The sequence below is a fragment of the Aphelocoma coerulescens genome, chromosome 7 (genome assembly GCF_041296385.1).
Source record: "Aphelocoma coerulescens isolate FSJ_1873_10779 chromosome 7, UR_Acoe_1.0, whole genome shotgun sequence".
Lineage (NCBI taxonomy): Eukaryota > Metazoa > Chordata > Aves > Passeriformes > Corvidae > Aphelocoma > Aphelocoma coerulescens.
Window position 1 is genome coordinate 31,567,016 of NC_091021.1, and position 21,261 is coordinate 31,588,276.

The 21,261-nt window shown below is 39.6% G+C and overlaps 1 protein-coding gene across 2 annotated transcripts in view; it reads left to right on the forward strand.

The window, feature by feature from the left end:
- CCDC93 (coiled-coil domain containing 93) overlaps nucleotides 1-21,261 on the forward strand; it is a 72,878-nt gene that overhangs the window by 33,822 nt on the left and 17,795 nt on the right. Inside the window, exons 1-11 of one of the 2 annotated variants that reach the window (XM_069021186.1) lie at nucleotides 2,831-3,031; nucleotides 4,066-4,179; nucleotides 5,856-5,950; nucleotides 8,468-8,579; nucleotides 11,003-11,101; nucleotides 12,175-12,231; nucleotides 16,331-16,431; nucleotides 17,537-17,576; nucleotides 19,006-19,098; nucleotides 19,590-19,640; nucleotides 20,645-20,731. In XM_069021186.1, coding sequence (XP_068877287.1) covers nucleotides 2,990-3,031; nucleotides 4,066-4,179; nucleotides 5,856-5,950; nucleotides 8,468-8,579; nucleotides 11,003-11,101; nucleotides 12,175-12,231; nucleotides 16,331-16,431; nucleotides 17,537-17,576; nucleotides 19,006-19,098; nucleotides 19,590-19,640; nucleotides 20,645-20,731 — 891 coding nt within the window. In that variant the 5' untranslated portion in view covers nucleotides 2,831-2,989. Of the gene's footprint in view, nucleotides 1-2,830; nucleotides 3,032-4,065; nucleotides 4,180-5,855; nucleotides 5,951-8,467; nucleotides 8,580-11,002; nucleotides 11,102-12,174; nucleotides 12,232-16,330; nucleotides 16,432-17,536; nucleotides 17,577-19,005; nucleotides 19,099-19,589; nucleotides 19,641-20,644; nucleotides 20,732-21,261 lie in introns of those variants that run through there. The other variant, XM_069021187.1, reaches the window with a different exon arrangement.

Sequence of the window (21,261 nt, forward strand, 5' to 3'; positions counted from 1 at the left end):
GGCATAGAGAACATTGGAAAGTTACTTAAGTTACTTTGTTTATCTAACTGTGTCTGCTCTACAAAGAGTGGAACCCTTCCTGTTGCTGTTACAACTCCATTGCACATTTTTATTCTTATTACAAAAAGAAACAAATATGTGCTAGAAGAGACAGTGAGACCTACTGCTACATTTTCAGTGGTGACTGAGTTCGATGTTGTCACAAGTCCAGGCTGAACAGAGAAATGAATCACATGGCTATATGAAAAAAGGATGAAGCTCTTCAGCTCAGCTTCGTGGGATCAAGATTAATGAAATAGGAAATTCAAGACATGATTGTTGAAAGCAGCTGCACCAAGCAACAGAGCTCACTTACCTTCACAGATCAAAATAAAGTAGGGAAAGGGAAAAGAAAGCCTAAGTTGAATCTGCTAGAGATTTGCAAGCACAAAATCTAAAAACCTGAAGGAAGGGAGGTTTTTCTTTTTTACATGGTAACCCTCTTGGGGCTCTTCTTAAACCTAAGTGGTATTTAGAAGATTGATTATCCAAATGTCATAGGGGACAACAGTTCTGTCTGGGTAACTGAGTGAATTTGCATCACAATTAGGTATTGGGAAGCAATGCTTTTGAGAAGTATTGTATTGAGGTTCAAGTGATCCAAGATGAGTTGTAATGACCATAGATTTTTTGTATTTTTTTGCCTTTCCTTTTTCTTTCCTTACTACATACCAACAGAAGGAAAATTCCAGCCTATAAAGGAGAAAAATGTTTCCAGTCCTTGTGGTCTCATAGATATAGAGCAAATTAAAACAACCTATTACATTTCTGTAACTACATCATTTCAGGCCAGCTTTATGATTTTGGGGGCCAGTTGCATGAGTTTTAAAGTTCATAGGAGTTAATTAGCCCTGTCTCCTTCCTTTGGATTACTGTGCTTTAAAAAGCCAGAGAAACAGTTCTGTTTCCCGGGGTAGGTTAATTCCCTCCCTTGTCTGATACTCAGTTACTACTTAAGCCCCCAGTTCATACTACTTTTGGCTTTTTATTTTTCCTTTTTCTTTAATGTATTTCTTTGGAAATGAATTTCATGACCATATCATGGCTCAGGAAAATTTTTCTCAAGTTGATGTTTCTTCTCAGCAGTTGCCTTATGACCTGCACTTGCTGGTGTGTCTGAAGGTTGTTCTACATCCCTTCTAACACTCTCCTGTTTCAACCCTTCTCTTTGTCCCTGCTTTTTGTTGGCTTCAGTCTTCCTCTGCATGGCAATCAAATTAGAGATGTACAGTTCTCTGGGAGGAGAAGACAGACAAAACACAGTCCATATTGCTGTGGTGGCCACATTAGCCTCTGGGGCTGTGGAACAGTGTTCTGCAGCTCTAATTAAGATGTGGCCTGTGGTTAAACCAGGCCTGAGCTGGTCTGGCCTATTTTTGCTTTTATTATTGTTGTTATTGTTTTGATCACTCTGTCAGGGCAGCAGTCAGAATGGACTGGCTCATGTATGCTCTGCTGCCGTCCAAAGGATGGGAACACTGCTCTCCTGTTCCTTCACCTTCTTGAGATGATTCTAGCCACAGATGAGTGCAAGGTTATTCTTTTTAATACTCCATATGTGGCATAGAGTCTGGAAACAGAACACCTGTGATAGACTTGAAAAGAGACCCCTATCAGGTATTTCTGAAGCCATCGCCAACAAGAATGGTACCCATGAAATGCTGCCATGGTTTGCTACCAGGCTGTTCAGCCCATCAAATCCCTGTGCATTGGTGTGATTTTATTCATGAATCCAGCGTGTGTTGGCAGCCAGCCTGGGCACAGCATCCAGACCCCAGCACACCCATCAGGGTCTGCCCGGTGCTGCCAAGCCCAGGATGGGAGGCCAGGCTCCAGCACATTCCGGTGCCCACCTTCCCACCAGGGGATGCTCAGACACGGCGCCCTGATGTGCCCTCCGCTGGGAGGTAGAGCCAGCACATGTCGCAGGGGTTCCTCAGCATGGGACTGTTTGATGAGCAGCAGCTGAGGGAGTGGGGGGTGTTTAGCCTGGAGGAGGCTCAGGGGTGACTTTTTCAATCTCTGTAACTCCCTGGAAGGAGGAGGGTGCAGCTAGGTGGGGTCGGGCTCGTCTCCCAGGAAACCAGCGACAGGACGAGAGGACATAGTCTTAAGCTGTGCCGGGGGGGGGGGGGGTTAGGTTGGGTATTAGCAAAAATTTCTTCACAGAAAGCATGATTAGATACTGGAATGAACTTCTCAGGGAAGTGGTGAAGTCACTGTCCCTGGAAGTGTTTAAGGAAAGCCTAGAAATGGCCCTTGGCACCATGGTCCAGTTGACATGGTGGTCAGTCTTGGACCTGGTGATTTCAGAGGTCTTTTCCAACCTAATTGATTCTGGGATTCCAACCTAAGTGATTCTGAGACCTGTGTGCAGGGGAGAAAAAACAGAATTAAACCCCACTTCAGCTGTTCGGTTACCAAAGGAAATACGGCTTGCAGTGGGAAGTGTCAGCGCCCTGTGGAGCATGAGCGGCCGTGAGGCGCCTCGCAGTCAGAGAGCACTCAGTAACTTGTCCTCCATGCTGGTGGGAGGCCTCAGGACCCCTTGCAAAAGGGAAAAAAAGAAGGAAACGGCGGCGGGAGAAGGGCAGTGCCGCGCAGGGAAATCGCCCGGAGCCCGCGGTGCCCGCGGGGAGGAGCTGTGCTCTGAGGGGCCGTGGGCACGGGGGCACCCGGGGGCGCCCCCAAGGGCGCAGCCCGCGGGCGGGGCCGCGGCCGCTGCGCTCCGCGCAGCCCGTCAGTCACATGAGCCGCCGCCCTCCTTTCCCCGCACCCCCTCGGCCGCGAATGGCACGGCCCGGATGCGCTTGTACGCAAGAAGGGTGCGGGCGAACCATTGAGTGAGGGCGGGGGAACCCGGCAGCCGCCGGCCGGGAACACCCCTTCGCCGGGGCGCTGCGGCGGCGGGGAGCGGACGTGACAGCGGCGCGGCCGGCGGCGGAGGGCGATGGGGGTCCCGCGGGGACAGGAGCGCCAGGCCCCGCAGGAGGTACCGGAGCCGCGTCTCTCCCAGCCCCCCGTCCCCCGGGCGCTGCCGAGCCGCGGCCGCTGTTGCTCCGGCCCCGCTGCACCGGCGTCCCCGAGATCCCCGCCTGCTCCTTCCCCTCGTTCCCGGCCCTCGCCGGGAGCGCGGGGGTCGGTGCCGCGCAGCAGGCTGGGCGCGGGGGGCGCGGGGAGGCCTGTGGGGCTGCCGGCAGCGCTGTGCGGGTCACCTTCGGTGCACCATCGCCTTCCCGCGTCCCCTTTGCAAGCCGGGCTCGCGGGTTCCCTTGGGAGGGAGCGGAGAGGAAGAGGGTGCCCAGAGGGTTGGAGGTGGGAAGGGTGTGCAGGTGGGTCCCTGTAGCTCTCGGGGGATACCTTGTTACCGTCTCTCCGGCCTAGGGCCGAGGTGTTCGCGAGCCCTGTTCCTCTAGGAAATCATGTGCATCCCCGGAGCTGTGGGGTTTCATCCTGTAAGGTGGGGACAAAAGCATTGGAACTGGCTGGCTGTGGTGGTGAGGCTTCGGAGCACTGAGGCTGTCCGGGCTGCCCGTCACAGTTTACTTTTTGTTACTGCTGTGCTTTGAAATTGCATTGCCCCAAAAGTGGAATTCCATGTGAGCGTGTCCTCCTGTTTTTGTACAAGAATTATAGAAGCGTGTCCTGTTTCGGCTGGGATAGAGGTTAAATTGAAGAGTGTGATTTTATGAAGCCTGAAATTGAACGAAATGTGCGAAATGGAGAATAAATTAACTGCCTTATGGCAATAGGACAATCTCACTAGCTGGAGGCAAGCAGTGGACCAGGAGTTCGATCAGTAAAAGCCTTTAGCTGGGTGAAAATATGTGATGTTAAATCCATGTAGAAATGTGTTACCTGTTTCTTTAATGTCTTTCAAATGAACAGTTTTAGCATTAAACCAAGTTGCTTATAGAAGACAGGTTTTGTCTGATATGTGATCTGTGCCAAGGTTAAGTTCAGAAAACGTTCATTCCTCAAATGAATGAGAAAAGCTGAATTAGTGTTGTGTTGTTTGTTTGTCAGGTTGAAACAAGAGAAGATGAGGAACAAAACATCAAGTTGACTGAAATTTTGGAACTGTTGGTGGCTGCTGGGTATTTTCGAGCAAGAATCAAGGGGTTATCACCCTTTGACAAGGTGAGGCCAGCACAATATTTTTCAATGCCTTTTTTAAGTATGAGGCTTATATGTTTTGCCAGTTTGCTTAGCAATTCTAGGTGACTTTATAAGAGACATTTGCAACCTGTGAGGCTTCCCTGTGTGAATAATTCTGCAAATGACCTAGTTTCAGACAGGACCTCCTCAGTCTTGAAAGACAATTTTGTGCAGCAAGGCCTGTTTTAGAGGAGACAACTGGATGCAAACCAACTGCTGTCTGCTTTTATTGTGGGTGTTATGGCCTGTGTTAGAGTTGTGTACAGGGAATTTTCCTCCCTCTCTCAACAGCAGTTAGAATAGCTAGGATATGTGGAGATAGCATGGTAATTTTAAAAACAACATGATGAGAAATGAGGAAGTGTCTGTGTAAGAATGGAACAGTTAGCCTGGTGAGATTATTTTGGGGTTGTTTGTACATATCTATAGAATGTCATATTTGTTAACCTTTCATTGTCCTAGACAGGAAGTGTGTGATACTGAGAGCAAAGTTCAGGTTGAAGAGAGATTTCTGAATTGTTTTAGTGCTGACTTTGTGAGAAATTCCTGAACCAGGGTTTGAGAACACAAAACTACAGCAGCCTTGAAATGGACTCTTCTGTTTTCTGCTCTGTCTTTGATCATAGCACAGCCTTACTTTGCAATGCAATTTTATTTTATTCAAACTCCTTGGTATTGTTAACAGTAGCTGCTCAGGAGTGTCTGCTCACAGACAGAATAGTTTCAAGGAGACTGCCTTAGGAGGTAACATTGTTGCATTTATGTGTAGAAATCACTTATACTTACTTAAATACAATTGCAAAGTTACCATTTCATGACAGTGCCCAACCTCACCGAGATGAGCAGTGCTACTGAAAATGATCACACTGCTAATGCAAAAGGGATTTGTAGGTTATCAGTTCCAGAGGGGAGTGTGAGAGGGGTGATGTGTCAGAAACCAGGGTTCCTAATTTGCTGCATGATGTTGGCAAGTTACTCTGCATGTTAATCCCTTTTTCTCTTCTTTGCCTTTGCATACATTTAGGTTATTTTGCACATATTTATTAAAAGTTGTCTTTAAATATTTATGTAAAGTTGATGAAATGGCTCAGGAGTTAAATATGCCTATGTCAGAATAGGGCCTGAAATAGAGATTTCTACAGAGCTGGGGATTTCCATTGCTGTGCTGATACTGTGTCTAGCACTTTGTGTTGCATATGTCAGCAAGCAAGAAGTAATAGTAGCAAAGATCTATATAAAAAGGTAAATATATGACTGCAGTAATTATGACCCTTGATAAAATTTTTATATGGTCACTTTTTAGAGGTCATGACATTTAACATACTGTTGCTTTGTATCCATTGGTTTTTTTTGTTTGGTTTTCTTTTTTCAATCTGAGAGCTGTTTCAAAACTAATATATAAAGCTGAAAGAGGAATTTAGATTGTCAATAACTGCTAGGCTGGTTTCTGTCTTCTGGTACCTGTGTATTATGTGTAGTATTGTATGAAGTTGATATGGTTATGCCATGTATTTCAGTCTGTTTTAGCACAGAGAGGATACTGAGCATGGAGAGATTACTGAGATGTCGTTTCTAAAACAAATAAAGCCTCAAAGATGTATTTGGGTTTACCTCTTCAGTTGAAAGTGGCCCTGACCATGCTGTTGCTCCTTTGCCAGGTGGTGGGAGGCATGACGTGGTGTATCACTACCTGCAGCTTCGATATCGACGTGGATTTATTATTTCAGGAAAACTCTACTATTGGTCAAAAAATGTGAGTTGATTAAATGGCAAGTGGGGGATTTTTCTTCTTTTTCTTAGAAAATAAAATGTGGGTGGGGAGGGGGAAGTTACCTGCTATTTTTCTGTTTCTAAGAAAGAATTTTAGTTTAAATTTCCTGCTTTTGAGGACTGCCTGTTTACAAAACATTGCATGGGTTTCTGGGTTTCTCGGACTGAAGTTCCACAAATCCTAAAACCAGAAAGAAGCTTATTTCAGAAAAGGCAGGGCTATTCCCTCTGGGCTGCAATGTTCTTATATCCCTACTTAAGCACTGAAAGCATTTGTGTGGCTCCACACTGAACTGAATTGGGAACTGATGCAGGTTAAAACCTACCCCCCAAAAAAAAACCCAAACCCAAAAAACCCAAAACCCAAAACACCCCAAAAGAAAAAAAAAAAAAGAAAATAGTTTTAACATGAATGAATTCCTGGATCCAGTTCTCTGTGCAGCTGCACAGATGCTTGTGCTGGCACAAGGGGATGATGCAGAGGCCAAAGCAAAGGGCAGAGGGAGACCACGCTGCTGGAAGCTGGAATGCAACATTAGAAGACCTTCCCTGAGTTTCATGTGTCTGCAGTTCTGCTGTGTAAATAACCTCTGACTCCCTTTTATGGTTCTGGGTTGGAATTGTAGGCATCAGCAAACAGAATTTAAAGCATGTCACTGTTGCCAAAATAGTTACCTGCCCCATACTGAGGAGGAGGATTTCCTTCCTCAGGGTGACCCAATAAGAACATTTTGTTTTGATTCATTTCTTAGGCATGGAATTTGCTCATAAGCCAGCTAATTCCTGTACCAGGGAGGTTATAGACATTGTTTTTGCTGGGATAGGGAACACATTCTAAACTCCATTATTTCTTTATGTGTATCTGTGATGAAAGAGCCATAATTAAAATTTCCAGGAAATAAGATTAGCCTGACAAATTACAGTGGCATGAAGAGACTTGTTTACTCAATGTAGTTAAAAAGAACATCTTTCTGTGTTGTTCTCTTGAAAGTCATGGAGCATTTACACGGATTTTCAAAATAAATATTTGTGGGTATTGCAATTGCATTTGGAGACGCTCAAATCATCATACATAGCTAAGTACATAAAGCATTGCTGACTGCAAAGAATTAAGTAGAGACCATGAATGAAGATGGGGGTGGTAGTTTTTTATCTTTGTTATCCTTAAGAACAACCACGTAGGAAATAGTTAAGTTGTTCTCAAAGTGTTCTGTTATTTTTTCCAGCTGACTGGATGCAAAACTGGCAAAACAAAATCCAGGCTCCTCTCCCAAAACAGCAACAATGATTTATTTGTAAATCTAAAGTGTTCAGTATGACAGTAGCATAGGCTGTTTTGATGTCCATGTAATATTTGTATTGGTAGAGGCTCAGGGCTTCTCTGGTGTTCTCAAGATAAGGATAAGTTAAACTGTGTTTTCTCACTATTATTCCAAAGGCATTGTGAGGGTGTCCTGTTATTTAATTACTGAGCTGAAATAAACATGGAAACATACATTAGGAGAGGACCTTGCATCTATTGGATAAATAGCTTTTGTTTTAATTGCATTGGCTTTGATTGTGCTTCACTTCCCTCCAGGAAGTAAAATGTTTCAGGCTCTATTCCCAGATTTTGGTCACTGTCTCATGTCTCTTGATCCCCTTCTGTTCTTCCAGGATCTTAGTTGTCCATTTGGACAGTATTAAATATCATTGAGGTCAATACTGGACCAGTTAATTTTTTTCCTTCATGGGGAAATAGCTTTGGTTTTCCTAGTAAAGTTTTCATCCTCAGTAGTGACACCTGCTTTAAAAATGTACTTGTCAACATTGAAAGCAAAAAAAATTCTTGCCCTAAAATTAGGTATTCAGTGGAAACAGGATGAATTTCTTGCTGAGGGATCCCTTGTGACAGGGTAATCCTTTCAGTTAACCAGCTCTTACTGAGCTGTAGAATGAGATTGCTGCCAATTCAGTTTTAGTCACTTGAAAAGTATGTGAAGTGTACTGTGTATTTAGCTTTTAAGTGCAGTATGTATTTAAATTCATAAAGTTTCAGGAGTAACATCAGGATGTGTTCTGTGAGTTCTGCTAAATAAAGTATTAAGTTCTTATATTTGATTCTGGACTTCCTTGGAGTGCACATCTCTTACTTAATGTAACTATTCTTAAAGCTACTGTCTCTTCATGTTGAGTGTACACTATAACGTGCAAAGGTGTTTGTAGGTGTATCTTACATGGGTATTTCATCTGTCCAGACATGCAGATCCTGAAATTTTCTGTAATAGTTAAATTTCCAAGGTAGGAGCCTGTAAGTGGGGCTTAATCACCTCTTCACAGACTGATGATATAAATAGTACCTGTAAAAGCTGTGTTGTAAATGAGTTTGATTGCTTTTCAGTATATATAGTGGAAGCCACTAGAGGGAATCTTTGAACTATTGTGTTTGCAAAAATAATTTGTAATTTACAAAAGAAAATTGTAGCATATGTACATCCGTCTTTTTGTTGTTTTATAATAGTGCCTTAACTGAAAAAATTGTGTCAGTGTTACCAAAAATGAAGTGTCCACATCGTTTGGAACCACATCAGATCCAGGGACTGGATTTCATTCATATATTTCCTGTTGTTCAGGTAATAATTTCATGGAGTATTGATACTTTGCTGAAAAAGGCCATAAAATTTGCATAAAAAATATAACAAAGCTTTGAATTATTGTTTGGCTCTTTATTTAACTTTGGAATAAATAATCACAGAGAAGTAGTTTGAATTAATATTTTTAAAGAATGAAGTGATGTTATGGATGATAGAATTTTTAAGTATTGCTTGTTTCACATTTAGAAAACAAACTCTAAATTCTTTGCCATGGAGTCAGATTGTGCCTATTGTGGAATGGCTGCTTAAAGAAGCCAAAGTTTAATCTTGTTGTGGACTCTGATAGTCCTCTGTGCCAGACTAGGAAATAGAACAAATACCTTACGGTCTGTGTTTAAGTGTATGGGGTAAGTTATGCAGATGGACCTTGAATCAGAAGGACATGAATAAGGCAAAAGCCACTGGGGTCGTTTCTTTAGGCATAATTCATCCTTATTTCATATCACTTAAAAACTGTGCTCTGACAAGTGGTCCTCTTACTGTGTATTTGTTGAGCACCACTAACTCACCATGTGCACTGTTCTCAAGTTTCTTAAGATTTAAGCTAACACTTGATGTGTTCCAGTTACATGTGGTATTTTGAGAATCCTTGGCATGTTGTTATCATTTTTTGATTTTCCTTTCATCTGCACACAGAAATGTATCTTTGACAGATAGGCAAAATGAAGACTGTTAAGGAAGCTTCTTTTCCATTAAATATCTCCTTACCTCATGCCTGTGAAGGAATTTAGTGAGTAAGAATTGAATCTAAATTTCGGCTTGTAAGAAGTGGGGAAAACTTCCTGGTGCTCTTTCCTGTTATCTTCTAGTAGGAGGCTCCTGAGGAAAACAACACTTAACTGCACTCCCCACAAAACATTCTGTGGTGTGTGCTACTCTTACACAGCTTTCAAGCTGTGGTGATGCTGCCTAAGGTGGGAAGTTTGTATCTTGCTAATGTGAGTTTTTACTTCTGAACTCTATTTCCTAAAACTAAAATTCAACCCAGGTGAGTTTCTTGCCCTGGTGGCAATGAATGGTTACATTTATCAAACACAAGGCTTCTTTCACAGGAAATATATTGCTCCTGCTGTAAAAACTATAGCAGTAGGTATTCTTTTCTCTCACCTGCTTTATCCCAAATCCTGGTTTGGGATATTGCCTCTGGCAATGAGAAACAGGGAGGAAATGTACTTCTGGGTTTCTCCAAGAGCAGTGAGTCTTGGTATTTGTACTGGCCAGTAGTGGTAGAGCTGACCCGTACTTGGCAATGACGTTCTTTTTTGATGGGCTTAGTTTTTGGTATGTAGAGGATCTTTCTTTAAAAAATGTGGCTTTCTGTCAGATCTCTGTGAAGTTCTGCCTGCTCCACGTACTGCAGGATCCTCATCAGATTTCAAGGAAAACTTACTGGTGTCACCAGTATACTGTGTTCTGAAAAAGACCATGCAAAATATGAAATGCTCACTACACCACGTAGGAATTACGTATTTGATAATGGCACTTTATTCAATGCCCTGTTAAACTCAAGATTCTACTTGCTATCTGTAGATCTCAAATCAGTTTCCAAATAATACAAAAGCTTGCTCTTCAGCCTGGCGTTGTGTCCCATTAGCTCTTGCACTGTGCAAGAATTCAGATGGATCCTTCCCTACGGGAAGAAATTAGGCTGAGTTGGCTCACTGCCATAGACTATAGCAGAACTTTAAAAAAAAAAATTTAAAAAAAGTCTAACAGATATTCCAATGGGCAGAAATGTTCTTCCTAATAAATTCATGATCAGAGGCAAAAGTATGTACACAGTCTTGTTTTCAGATGTGCTTGGTAATTAATAGTCAGCATTTTCATCTCTTGTTGTCATCATGTTCCCCTCACTTTCCAGGGGTTCATGGTTATAGCACAGGAAACAGTTGCTGGTTCAAACTTGGATCCCACGATTGATCTCATCTCTTCTGTGACCTCCTGCACAGGCTGTCAACAGCCTGCAAGATTTATCTCCTCCAACATTGTTTAAAATGTACTTCAATATTTTGTGGCTTTTTGTGTGGTCTTATAAATGTCAGAAGAAGTCTTTTTTCTTGCATAGGCATGTGGTTCTTCATGAACATTTCATAGGCTCGAAGATATATCTTTTCATGGTGGAGCTGTAGTTTTTTAAACCAGTGAGTGATCTATAATAGGAGAATTTCACAGAAGAAATGTATGCACAGAAGAAGAAATGTGGAGTTTATAAAGTAGCAAATGCTGACACATTTTGTTAGGATTAGGCGAAAGAGTTTCCATGTTTACAAATAAATCACATCATCTTGTTTCTGTGCTTAAAATGTGCTTTTAGCTTTTATAATGTATTAAAAAATGATGCAGTAGTTCGGTGTTTTCTGCTATTATTCTTCTGTTTTCGGCTGATACAATTTTTTTTTCAGTGGCTGGTGAAGCGTGCAATAGAAACAAGGGAAGAAATGGGAGATTATGTCCGTTCTTACTCTATATCACAGTTTCAAAAAACTCACAGACTGCCAGAGGTAAGATCAAGACAGTTCTTGTTGCTGTGATAGTATGTCAAGTACTCAATTGCAATACCAGCCCCACAGCTCTGAAATCTGCACGCTTTACCAGAGTTGCTTTTGCAATCGTTTTATGAATCAGTCCTAAAGGAATCCCGTGCAAATTCATCTGGGAAAAAATTTAAGCATTATTGTGACAGAGATTTTGTAGATTCTGGTTAACTTTTGCTTAATGATTGCCTTAGTTTGTCTGCAATATTTGGTATTTTTTTGTCATTCTAGCTGTTCGGAAGCACCCAGCATGCTGTGGAGAAGCTGGTGTAGCTAACTGAGACTTAATATACTGTTTATGCTCTATAATTTAGGGTTTCTTTCAGAGTGGTGAAAGGCAGCTATTGTCTCTCTATATCCAAACTCCAAAACTTGTTCTTGAAAACTAGATTTGTAAAAAAGTTCATTCAAAAATTGAACTGTTCTTCAGCAATGATAAGAAGTTTCCTTGGTAGAGGAGGAGAGATTGAATGACCTTGGATATGTGCCTGTAGTGCAAAGCCATCAATTCTGTTCATACATATCACAAGGCAATTCCATGTTTAACATGTAGAACTCAAGTTTTGTCTCTAAGTAACAGGATTAAAGGTAGATGTCCCTAGTATTGGGATAGACAGATTTTATTAACTTGGCGTGGTTTTGATTTTGATTTTTTAAAAATTATTATTGTTAATGCTTAAAAACTAAAATAACAGTTACAGGAAGCGTCTCTTTTCCATATCAAGTCTATCTCAGCTTCATTTCTTAAAAGTGTAGTAAAGATTGGAGAGCCCAGTAGTGGGCTGGGATTGCATTTGTGTCAGGTACTGCCTAAGCAGAGAGCAGAAAGGCTGCTGATCTGGACACAGTTTTAATGACCTACCTCCCATCTGATGGCAGAAGCAGGTACTTTTCTGTGTTACAGCAAATCACTAACACTTCACCAAATCACTGGGCAGCTCAGAAACTATTTGACAGCTTTGTTTCACAGAATAGATAGAATGTTTGAGATTTAACCTCCATTCCTGGTATTTTTAATTACCTCCACTAATGTCTTTCAGGATGATGAATTCATGCAAAGAAAAGAGAAGGTGATCAAAACGGTTACTGATATCTTTGTAAGTATGTTGGATTTCTTTTTTTATGATGAAGAAGCAAGTGATTTTACTAATGAAATGGAGGTGGTTAATTCTGTTTTATGCAGCCAATCCTGGGTTTTCTCATGAGAAGATCCCAATTAAGTTACATGTTGAGTTTCATTCTTAGAACAGGTCTCGAATGCCAATATATTAGATTGAAAACCTTTTAGGTGTGCATTGTATGAGTAGATAAACCATATCAACTGCCTGCACGGAGTGTGTGGAATTCCACACTATCAAACAAAAGTCACAAGGTAGCTTACAGACACTATTAAACACTCAGCACACTTAAATGTGTTTAAAGCTATCAGCAGTTGTTCTATTTGTCTTGAAATTAGTTAATATGCTGATGCTCTCAATTACCTTCATTTCAGAACCTGACTTTTTAACTTGTAATTAGCAATGAAAGTACACACCCTACTTCAGAAATATTTTCTTCAAGTAGCAGATGTTGGTTGGGAGAGGCGATCTCAGCTGTGTTCTCCCTCTTCACATGCAAATCTTCTAACTCTTGGATAAACTGTTTGTATATATTTTTGAAAGCTAGTTCATGAATGTGACAGAGAGTGGCACATAAAATATGTAAGCTCTCTCACTCATGCTTGAATTCAGCTGCCTGGCTGGTCACTGGAGTTTCTGTCCTTGCTTTCTAATTTCCCTCTTTGCTTGGGACCATCAGTTCACCATTTCTGACTCTCGGTAGTTCACTACTGGTTTTGGGGATTTTTTGGACCATCTTGATAAATTCCAAGCTAGCATTTGACAAGAGGTGAGAAATCTGGGTTTGCTTTGAATGGGACATTTCCAAGGCTCTTCAATAGATGGTGAAACCCTGCTCTCCTGAGAAAATCAGTGCTTTTTCAGACAGCTCTAGCCAGGCACCCTGAGCTCCTCATGCACAGATGGAGGTGCTCAGTGCTGGTGTAAGGAGCCATATGAAAGGGCGTGTAGTGTACCAGTCAAGCCACCTTACTCTTTGTCAGGTTTTGGAGGGAGGGAGCTGTTCTTCTGTGCAAATGACCTGAGTGCTACTGAGCCTAATATATGTGGTTGAATTACAGCATGTGTTTATAGAATAACATTGCAAGGCAAGTCTCCAGGTAATGACCAATGTAACTCCTTTGTTAATGTTTGAATAATTGCCCTTGCTTTAGAAATTTCAATTACAGTCTCTAAAGTATTGTTCCCCATGATTTCATTGAGCTTTTTAATTATTAGCAGACTTACAGCGAGTCTTTTACTCCAACTAGAAACGCTTGCCTTTCCAGTGAGACATGTTTTCTGTTTTAGAAGTTAGCTCCCCCTGAACATAGGTGTCATTGCATCATTAATCCACCTGTATAGCCCTTTAAACTGAGAAACAATGCAAACCTGTGTGAGAAAGCGAATTACAAATATGTATTCTATCAAGTACCACTTGAAATTCATTGGGGTTCTGCTTATTTTCAATTTCAGAATAATTGTCCTAATTTTTCAAGTGTGCCCTTTACCTGCACTGTCCTTAAATAGCACTAAAGGTTCTCTATCCAAGTGGCTGATCTTGACCTTGTCACTGAAGAGACAGAAACAAAATAATCACAATGCTGTTATGGGACACCAGTACCTAAAATTTTCAGTAAATTTAAATTTAAAAATAATTTTAAAAAATAAAGAAGATACTTGATTAAAAGCGATGAAGGGTTCCCTTTGGTTACTGAGAATCAGAAGTTTTCAGGGCTTAGTGTTCATGTTCTATTAATTTGTATTCTGTCTTCTACTCTCACAGATCTTTAGTTTATAGGTGCATGAAGTTTTTACCTTTGTTCATCATTGCTCAGGGTATCATTAGCCAAATACCTTTTCCCTAAATATATGAGCTCTGTTAGGATCATGTCTTCTACAGCTGGCACCTGATCTTCTTAATGAAAGATTAGTTCATGAGACCTCTTAAGGCATTATGGCATGAGTGCAGTCTAGAAGAACACACAGAATGAATTTTCAAGGCAGAATGTACACAAGCTTTCCCATCTATCCATAGGAACTGGAAGGAGGAGAAGGTGGCTGTTAGATGAAGGTTCCTTTGCAGGTCATTGACACAGATTGTGCCATAATCAAACCTCTCCTAATGGGAGAGAGTTTTTAAAGTCCTTGCCAGGAGTTTGAGACACAAACAGGGACTCTCAGCCTTCACTGCTTCTTGATAGTTGTTTATTAAGTCTTATCAGAGAAACAGTCACTAGTGTAATCCAGACATAGCACAAAGCAGAGAATGCAGGAGAAAGCTGAATTATCAAGATTACACAGCCTTTTTAAAGGTAAATCAACCAATGGTTACTAAAAACATACATTTTTACTTTTCTACCAATTATTCAGTAACACAGCCGGGAACTGTGGAATTCTTTGTCCAAACATCCCAAACTACTTTTATTGCAGTATATGGAGTAGTAGAAAAAGAAGAAGGTTTGGAGAACAACAACAATCCTCCATCTTGATGTTTTTTGCTTTTATCTATTTACTACATTGACAAACCCAAAACCTCTAAATTTTTCACCCTGTGACAATCTTACAATAATAGTTATCACCTGATTTACACTAGTGTAGTTTCTAGTTCCTTTCTAATAGTAGGAAGTTTTTTCCAAGGGCACAGGTCAAAAACAGTGTTGTTCAGGGGGGTAAAATTCTTCAAAACAGGCAGAGAAATATTGTCTGCACTCTGGGTTCCCACAGGTCACCTTTACCATTGTGCATTGGAATTGGAAGAGAAATCCACTCTCCTAAAAGCAGATCAGCAAGTATGAAAGATCAGTCTGTTGTCTGAATTCATTATTATAAGTGATCTAAGGACCTACCCTTTTTTCTCAAAGGGACAGTACACTAAGATTCATGGTCATGATCAGGCCTAGAGGCTGGAAAAGGGAATGTTAACTATCAGTGATGGTCATTAGAATAAGGACTACTGCTACTGAAAGGTGACTGGCTGGTGAATTGAGGTTATCTTGCAGTGGTTTTGTTCAACTGCTCAATTACCTGATGCCCAGACTAATGTTTAGGGTATGATGCCTACACTTCATATAGCACAGGTATAAAATAGAATGCCACCATAAAAGTACCAAAAAGTAATTACCTTTGTGACTTACACTGCCTTTCTCTAGATGTGAAAGTACATTTAGTGGAAGATCCTTGGTCATATAAAGCTTTTTCGTGTGACAGTCAAAAATGTTGCAAGATTGAATAGCTGCAAGCAAAGATGACAGAAATTAAGATTAGAAATGAAGTAAAAATTGTAAAAAGCAACAGACAAATTCAGGAGAAGCCTGCCAAGGAATATTGTCAATTTTCACTTGTTTGAAATCTCCACTTTGGGATTACATCTTTGAAAAAGATGGAAAGCCATTTCAGCTGTGTTATGGTGCAGGAATTGTTTGTTGAAAATAATAGTTTGCACAGTGCAGAAAGTTAGATCAAGCAAGAAATATTCTTCCTTTTGTTTTTAAATTGGAAGCAGCACTATCAGTACAAAATAGTAATTGTGAGTTCTTGTTTTATTTGGTGGGCTGTTGTTCAGATATTGGATTACACTGGGATAGAAGGAGATTAAAGTAATTTTACTACCAAACTTCTTGAGACATTTTTGTTCCTTAAATTATAATAAAATCTGCTTTAATTCCATTGTAACCTGTGATCATTGAGTAAATAATAATTGCATTTAATTAACAAATCAGATAGTTTAAAAATAGAATTAACTCACAAAGGAGGTAACATTTCTAGACACTGGCATTAGCCAAATCATTTTAATAGATGTTGAGTGTGTTACTGTTTATTATTCTTTCAAACATGGCAGAGGAGATGGCTGAGACGTTCCATGTTAAATAGTAATTTATAATTTTTTTTTAAACTTAGACAATTTTTGTAGCAAATTGCTTAGAAATCAATTCAGTAAGATCTTATAATGTAATTCCAAAAAGAGAAAGTGAAGGATGTTTATTCAGGTAAGTATATTGAGTTGGAAAGCAAACAGTGTATATCACTCTAGATAACAATTCCTCATTTATTTTAGAAAACCTTTTTACAAGCTCTGAATTCATTCACTGTCTTGCAGGAGGTTTACAAACCCCAGAGAAAATACAAACGTCAGACGGGAGCTGAGGAACTGCTGGATGAGGAATCAAAGGTTCATGCTACACTTCTGGAATATGGCAGGTGAAAGGCTTCATTTAGCTCTCTGTGGGTTTTGTAGTGTGTATTACAAGCAGTACAGATAACATTTGGGTTGTGGTAGGGTTTTTCCTACTACTTTAGAATTGAACTATTTCAGATTTACTCCTATTTGGTTTCCAATCTTGTTTAATTACCCTGTAAATTCTTTGGGGACTGGGCAGTCCTTGTATGTGTGAACCGTATTTTGTACAATGGGAGACCAAGTTCAAGTTTTATGCTCCTACTAGGGTATGTTTCTTTAACATACGTGTTCTTTATAAAAATGGCTTAAATTCACGACCCTTCCAGGTAGTGTATGTCAATCAATATTGGTTTTTGCAAGCAATCTGATGAAAATTTGGTGAAAAAGGAGCTGCAGTTGCTGTTGCTTCTTTTTCTAGTTCTCATGTAGTTGCTGCATCAGGAGGCTGAATCATGGTTGAATGTTTTGTCTTCTTACTTTCCTGCAAACTTTCATTCAGAAACAAAGTTACAAAGGCTTTCACTTTTCCATTATCTCTGAAAATCCCTCTGGTTTACTGAGAGCTCTCCAAACATATAAAAATGAAGTTACAGAGATTCCATTTCTGGTTTCTATTTCCAGTTTTCTTTTCACAGTTTAGTGGTAAGGACAGCTTGTCTGCTCACTGAGCTCTTAATACTTATCAAGTGTGGATGACATTTGAATTCTGTTTTGTATCTTCTGGGGCTTCTTTTCCCCTAAAGCCATAGATTTTTAGATTTTTTTTTTTCTGTCTCTCTGTTTTGAGTACTTTCCTTTTAACAGTGACATGGAGTGTAGTGTAATAACTCAGGACTAACTTTCAAATGGGAAGAGGGCATTGCTTTTTCCCTTCATGAGCTTTACATGACAGTATTTTATGGAAAGTCAAGATTTGCAAATCATGATGGAAGGAGTAGATAGATCTGAAATCATTCTCTAAATATGCTCCAGTACCTGCTTATTTAGTTTCCTTGAAACATTTCAAAACTGATTTAGTCCTGGCTCTCGGTGCATATCTTATGTTGAAAACTGATAGAAACTTAATGTATTTGTGACAGTCATAAACAACAGTATTTTTCCTTCATGTTGCTGTTGTTCTTTTAGGAGATACGGATTTAGCAGACAAGCAGGAAAAACAGAACAGGTAAGAAATACACTAATTTAAAATACTCAAATTGTGGGAAGAGCTGCATTGTTGAAGTGTTAGTTACTGTTAAATCTTTAAAGAAAAGAGCAGAATAAACAGCTATAACTTCCTGTTATTAACAGATCTTAAAAATGGCTAACTGGAACTAAAAATCTGCATGCTGTGAAAGGTGGAATTGATTACCCTTTTTTAAAGGATTTCCTTCATCTCTGCTCACAGATCACATTTTGCAAACTTTTTTTTTTGCTTAGAAGAAAGAGAGTTTGGATGTTGTGTTTGTTTTGGTTTGATTTTTACCATTAGGTAATGACATATCTTGTCTGTTTAGTGAGTATCTTTTAACTGAGTGTTCTAGAATGTGACCATTTAAGGGTTTTTCTTTTCAAAGAACCATTCAACTTGGTAGGAAGCATTGTAGATGTTTATTACAAAACAGTTTGTTTAATGTGATAGAGAAATGTGATACCATGCCATAAATAAATCATTGTTCTTCTTGAAAAGTAAGCTGTGCTTATGATGATTATGGAATCTTAAAATGTCCTTAAAATGCAGGCTACCTGCAGTTTTAGTATTTCAGTGCAGATATGAATTTGGCTACAAGTTTGTATTATAGACAGAGATGATGAAGATAATACATTAAGCATGTCATGGACCCAACAATTCATTGAGTAGATTAAAGTTGCTCTTCTTCATTATTTCAATATTCCACATACAAATTTGACATTTAATTTTTTATAAATGGAGATATTTCCCAACCTAAGCATGCCTGTTTTCCCCTCAGATTTTTTTTTACTCCCTCAGAGTAACCACTAGTCATGTTTATAGAGTTCACTTTGTTTCTCCAAAAATCTGTTGCCTTTGGGATATTGTATATTAGACATTTATCATGATGGTTGTAGAAACTGAATCTCCAGTAAGGCAGAAGTGGACAGTGAAATAGGTTAGTGGTGCAGTAGAGTCACCTAGAAATGGAGTCTGGCTGTCCCCAGTTCTCTTCACTTCAGTGGTGCAAATTCTTCTAAGTGAACCAGGCAGGTTGGCATTTTTTATGTTGTATGTTTGTTACACCAATACTAAGTTGCAAAAACGATTTATGTAAAAAAAAGTTTTCAGTCTTGTCCTGTGTAGTAGGTACCATATTCTTGGTTGTCTCCTGAGATGGGTAGCTCTCAGAAGGCTGTGGAATAAGGAATCTTTGGACCAGATGAGTCCATAGGAAGCCAGAGGCACAGTTGGAACAGTTGGAATACTTGTGAGAAATCAGGGAGGCTTACATTTGGCATGATTTGAGTGTGAGGATGTTCCCGTAGCTGAAATGTATTCATATAAACAGAACAGCTACCTTCCAATTTTCTCCTTGATGTCTTTATTAACACTTTAGAATATTGGAACCGGGTACAATAATGTCTTAATTTTTTTTTAAAAGGCTGAAGATAAAAAAGCAGTGCTACCTCCAGGGCTTGCAGCAGCAGGGAAAGCTGAGCCTTGTGATGAAGATGACCTTCAGGCAGCTGAAGAGGTGAGCCCCAGACACAGTAGGCATGGGAGTTACTAACTAGGGGGGAGAGCAGCAATTTTCACTGCCCAGTTGTTCACCAAAAGCAGGAAAAGTTTAATGGTTAGTTGAAGTGAGAGTTGCTTCCCACAGGAGAACAGGGAGCCTGAAATTGACGCACAGAATTAATGTTTGTTGATGTTTAATACCCAAAAACTGCTTTTGTTTTTTTTGTTTGTTTTTTTGTTTTTTAATCTGAGCATTTTTTTAAAAGGTTGATTTTTGGTTGACAGTGGGAGCTGAATAATCTGAGTGAATGTTTACTGTTATAAGAAATTTTCCTTAAATTTGGTAACTTTAGCCACCTCTTCTTTAACTTTCACAGCCTTAGTGCCCCACTACATGTTTTAAAACACATGTTATATGATACTAATTATATGTATGTGTCCCTGACAGAAAAAGGCTAAATAATAGAAGTTAAATTGTTATGTGTGATTCTTCATATTTTGCTCTAGCTTCGCATTAAAACTCTGATGACTGGAATGGCTGCAATGGCAACAGAAGAGGTCAGTAGCATTTAAAACTGATACAGATTTGTTTAAATTATGGTTGAGTGTGGTAATTATTCCTAAAATCAGACTGCTGATTCAAGTCTGAAGTCTTGGAAATGACTGTTTAAATTTTCAAAAGGAGAGTGCATAAAAGATGGTTGAATCAGGAAGACAGTAAATTTTACAAGGCTAATTATTAGTTCATCATTTGCCTTGAAATGATAACAACAATATAAATAAGTGCCTCTTTCAAGTGATTTCTACAAGAATTTCAGAGGAAGGATATCACTCTGCAGCTACCCAGGATGCACTATCTTACTTTGTTCATCTTGTGAAGTTATTCAGAGGAATAATCTTCTTACTGAGGAGAGTGGAGGAAAATTTTATGCCTTTCAAGGTGCTTTTCAAAGCTTTAATAAATATTTATAAATAACAGCATTAGTGTCAGACATTGAAAATACTGGATATGTGATACTGGATATGTATCTTCCTAATTCATTGTGTTTAATGATATAATGGAATTTGTAGTCTGTTCTTTGATTTCTGGGTGAAAGCTCTGGGAATAAATTCAGTTGTTAAACATTGTTTCTGTTTATGTTGGAGTCATGAAAGAAAAGGTAATAATTGGTCTCAGAGTTGATTGACATGCTTTCTACTGAAATCCATTGTAGAATTCAGTTCTGTTTGAAAACTGGTTTTATACATGCATGCAGTTTAAAGGTGAATTCTTGCACATGCCTGCATGCTTAGAGTTTTACTACTGCAAATGCAAAGTTCAGTATAAAGAATAAAAATTAAGTTTCTGAAATATTAATAAAAATTTGCTACAAGGATTTAAGTGAGAAATTTCTATCAGCAAAATTATGTTTGGGGGGTGAAATGTTTCCTGGACTTTTCTTATGATTAGAGATTTTTACCCATTGCGCAAATTTCTATTTAAAATTAGAATTTATTGGAAATTGGCATGTAAAAGTACAGGCAGTTCCAAAACTCCAAGCATTTTCTTGATACAATTGCAGGGCAAACTGACAGCAAGCACAGTTGGCCAGATTGTAGGACTCCAGTCAGATGAGATCAAGCAAATCGTGTCTGAATATGCTGAGAAGGTGAGTGTGTTACCTGAGTGGGTTTAACCATGTGGTGTTTGATAGCTTGTTAATTTAGGCCTTAAGCTGCCAACTTCATTGCCATGATTCTCTTGAAACACACTTTTTAATACATGCTGTGGGCAGCAGCACAGCCAGAATTCATTTTAAAGAGATTTAAACATATACAGGCTTTTGATGTGATAGTACATATCCCTGAATTACATTAAGGACTAGGTTGGGTTTAAGCACCTGCCTAAAGGCTTTAATGAAGGAAGAAGGGCCTGAGTTTTATCTATTCAAACTACAGGCCTAAATTCTTGATGTGTTTTAAAATGTTCAGTGTTAAGCACAGAAATACAGTTCTGTGGGCCTGCTCAGAGAAAAGTCTAGGCCTCCTCCACTCAGATTTCCAGGTGCTTGCACTGGACTCCAGTTCTCAGTCATGCCCTGGATCTTGAGTTTTGAATCTCATTTCATCAAATCCAAACCTTTGTTGCTTTGAGAAGTCAAAGCAATTAAATGTGTGTGTTTGCTCCAGTTACTGTGTT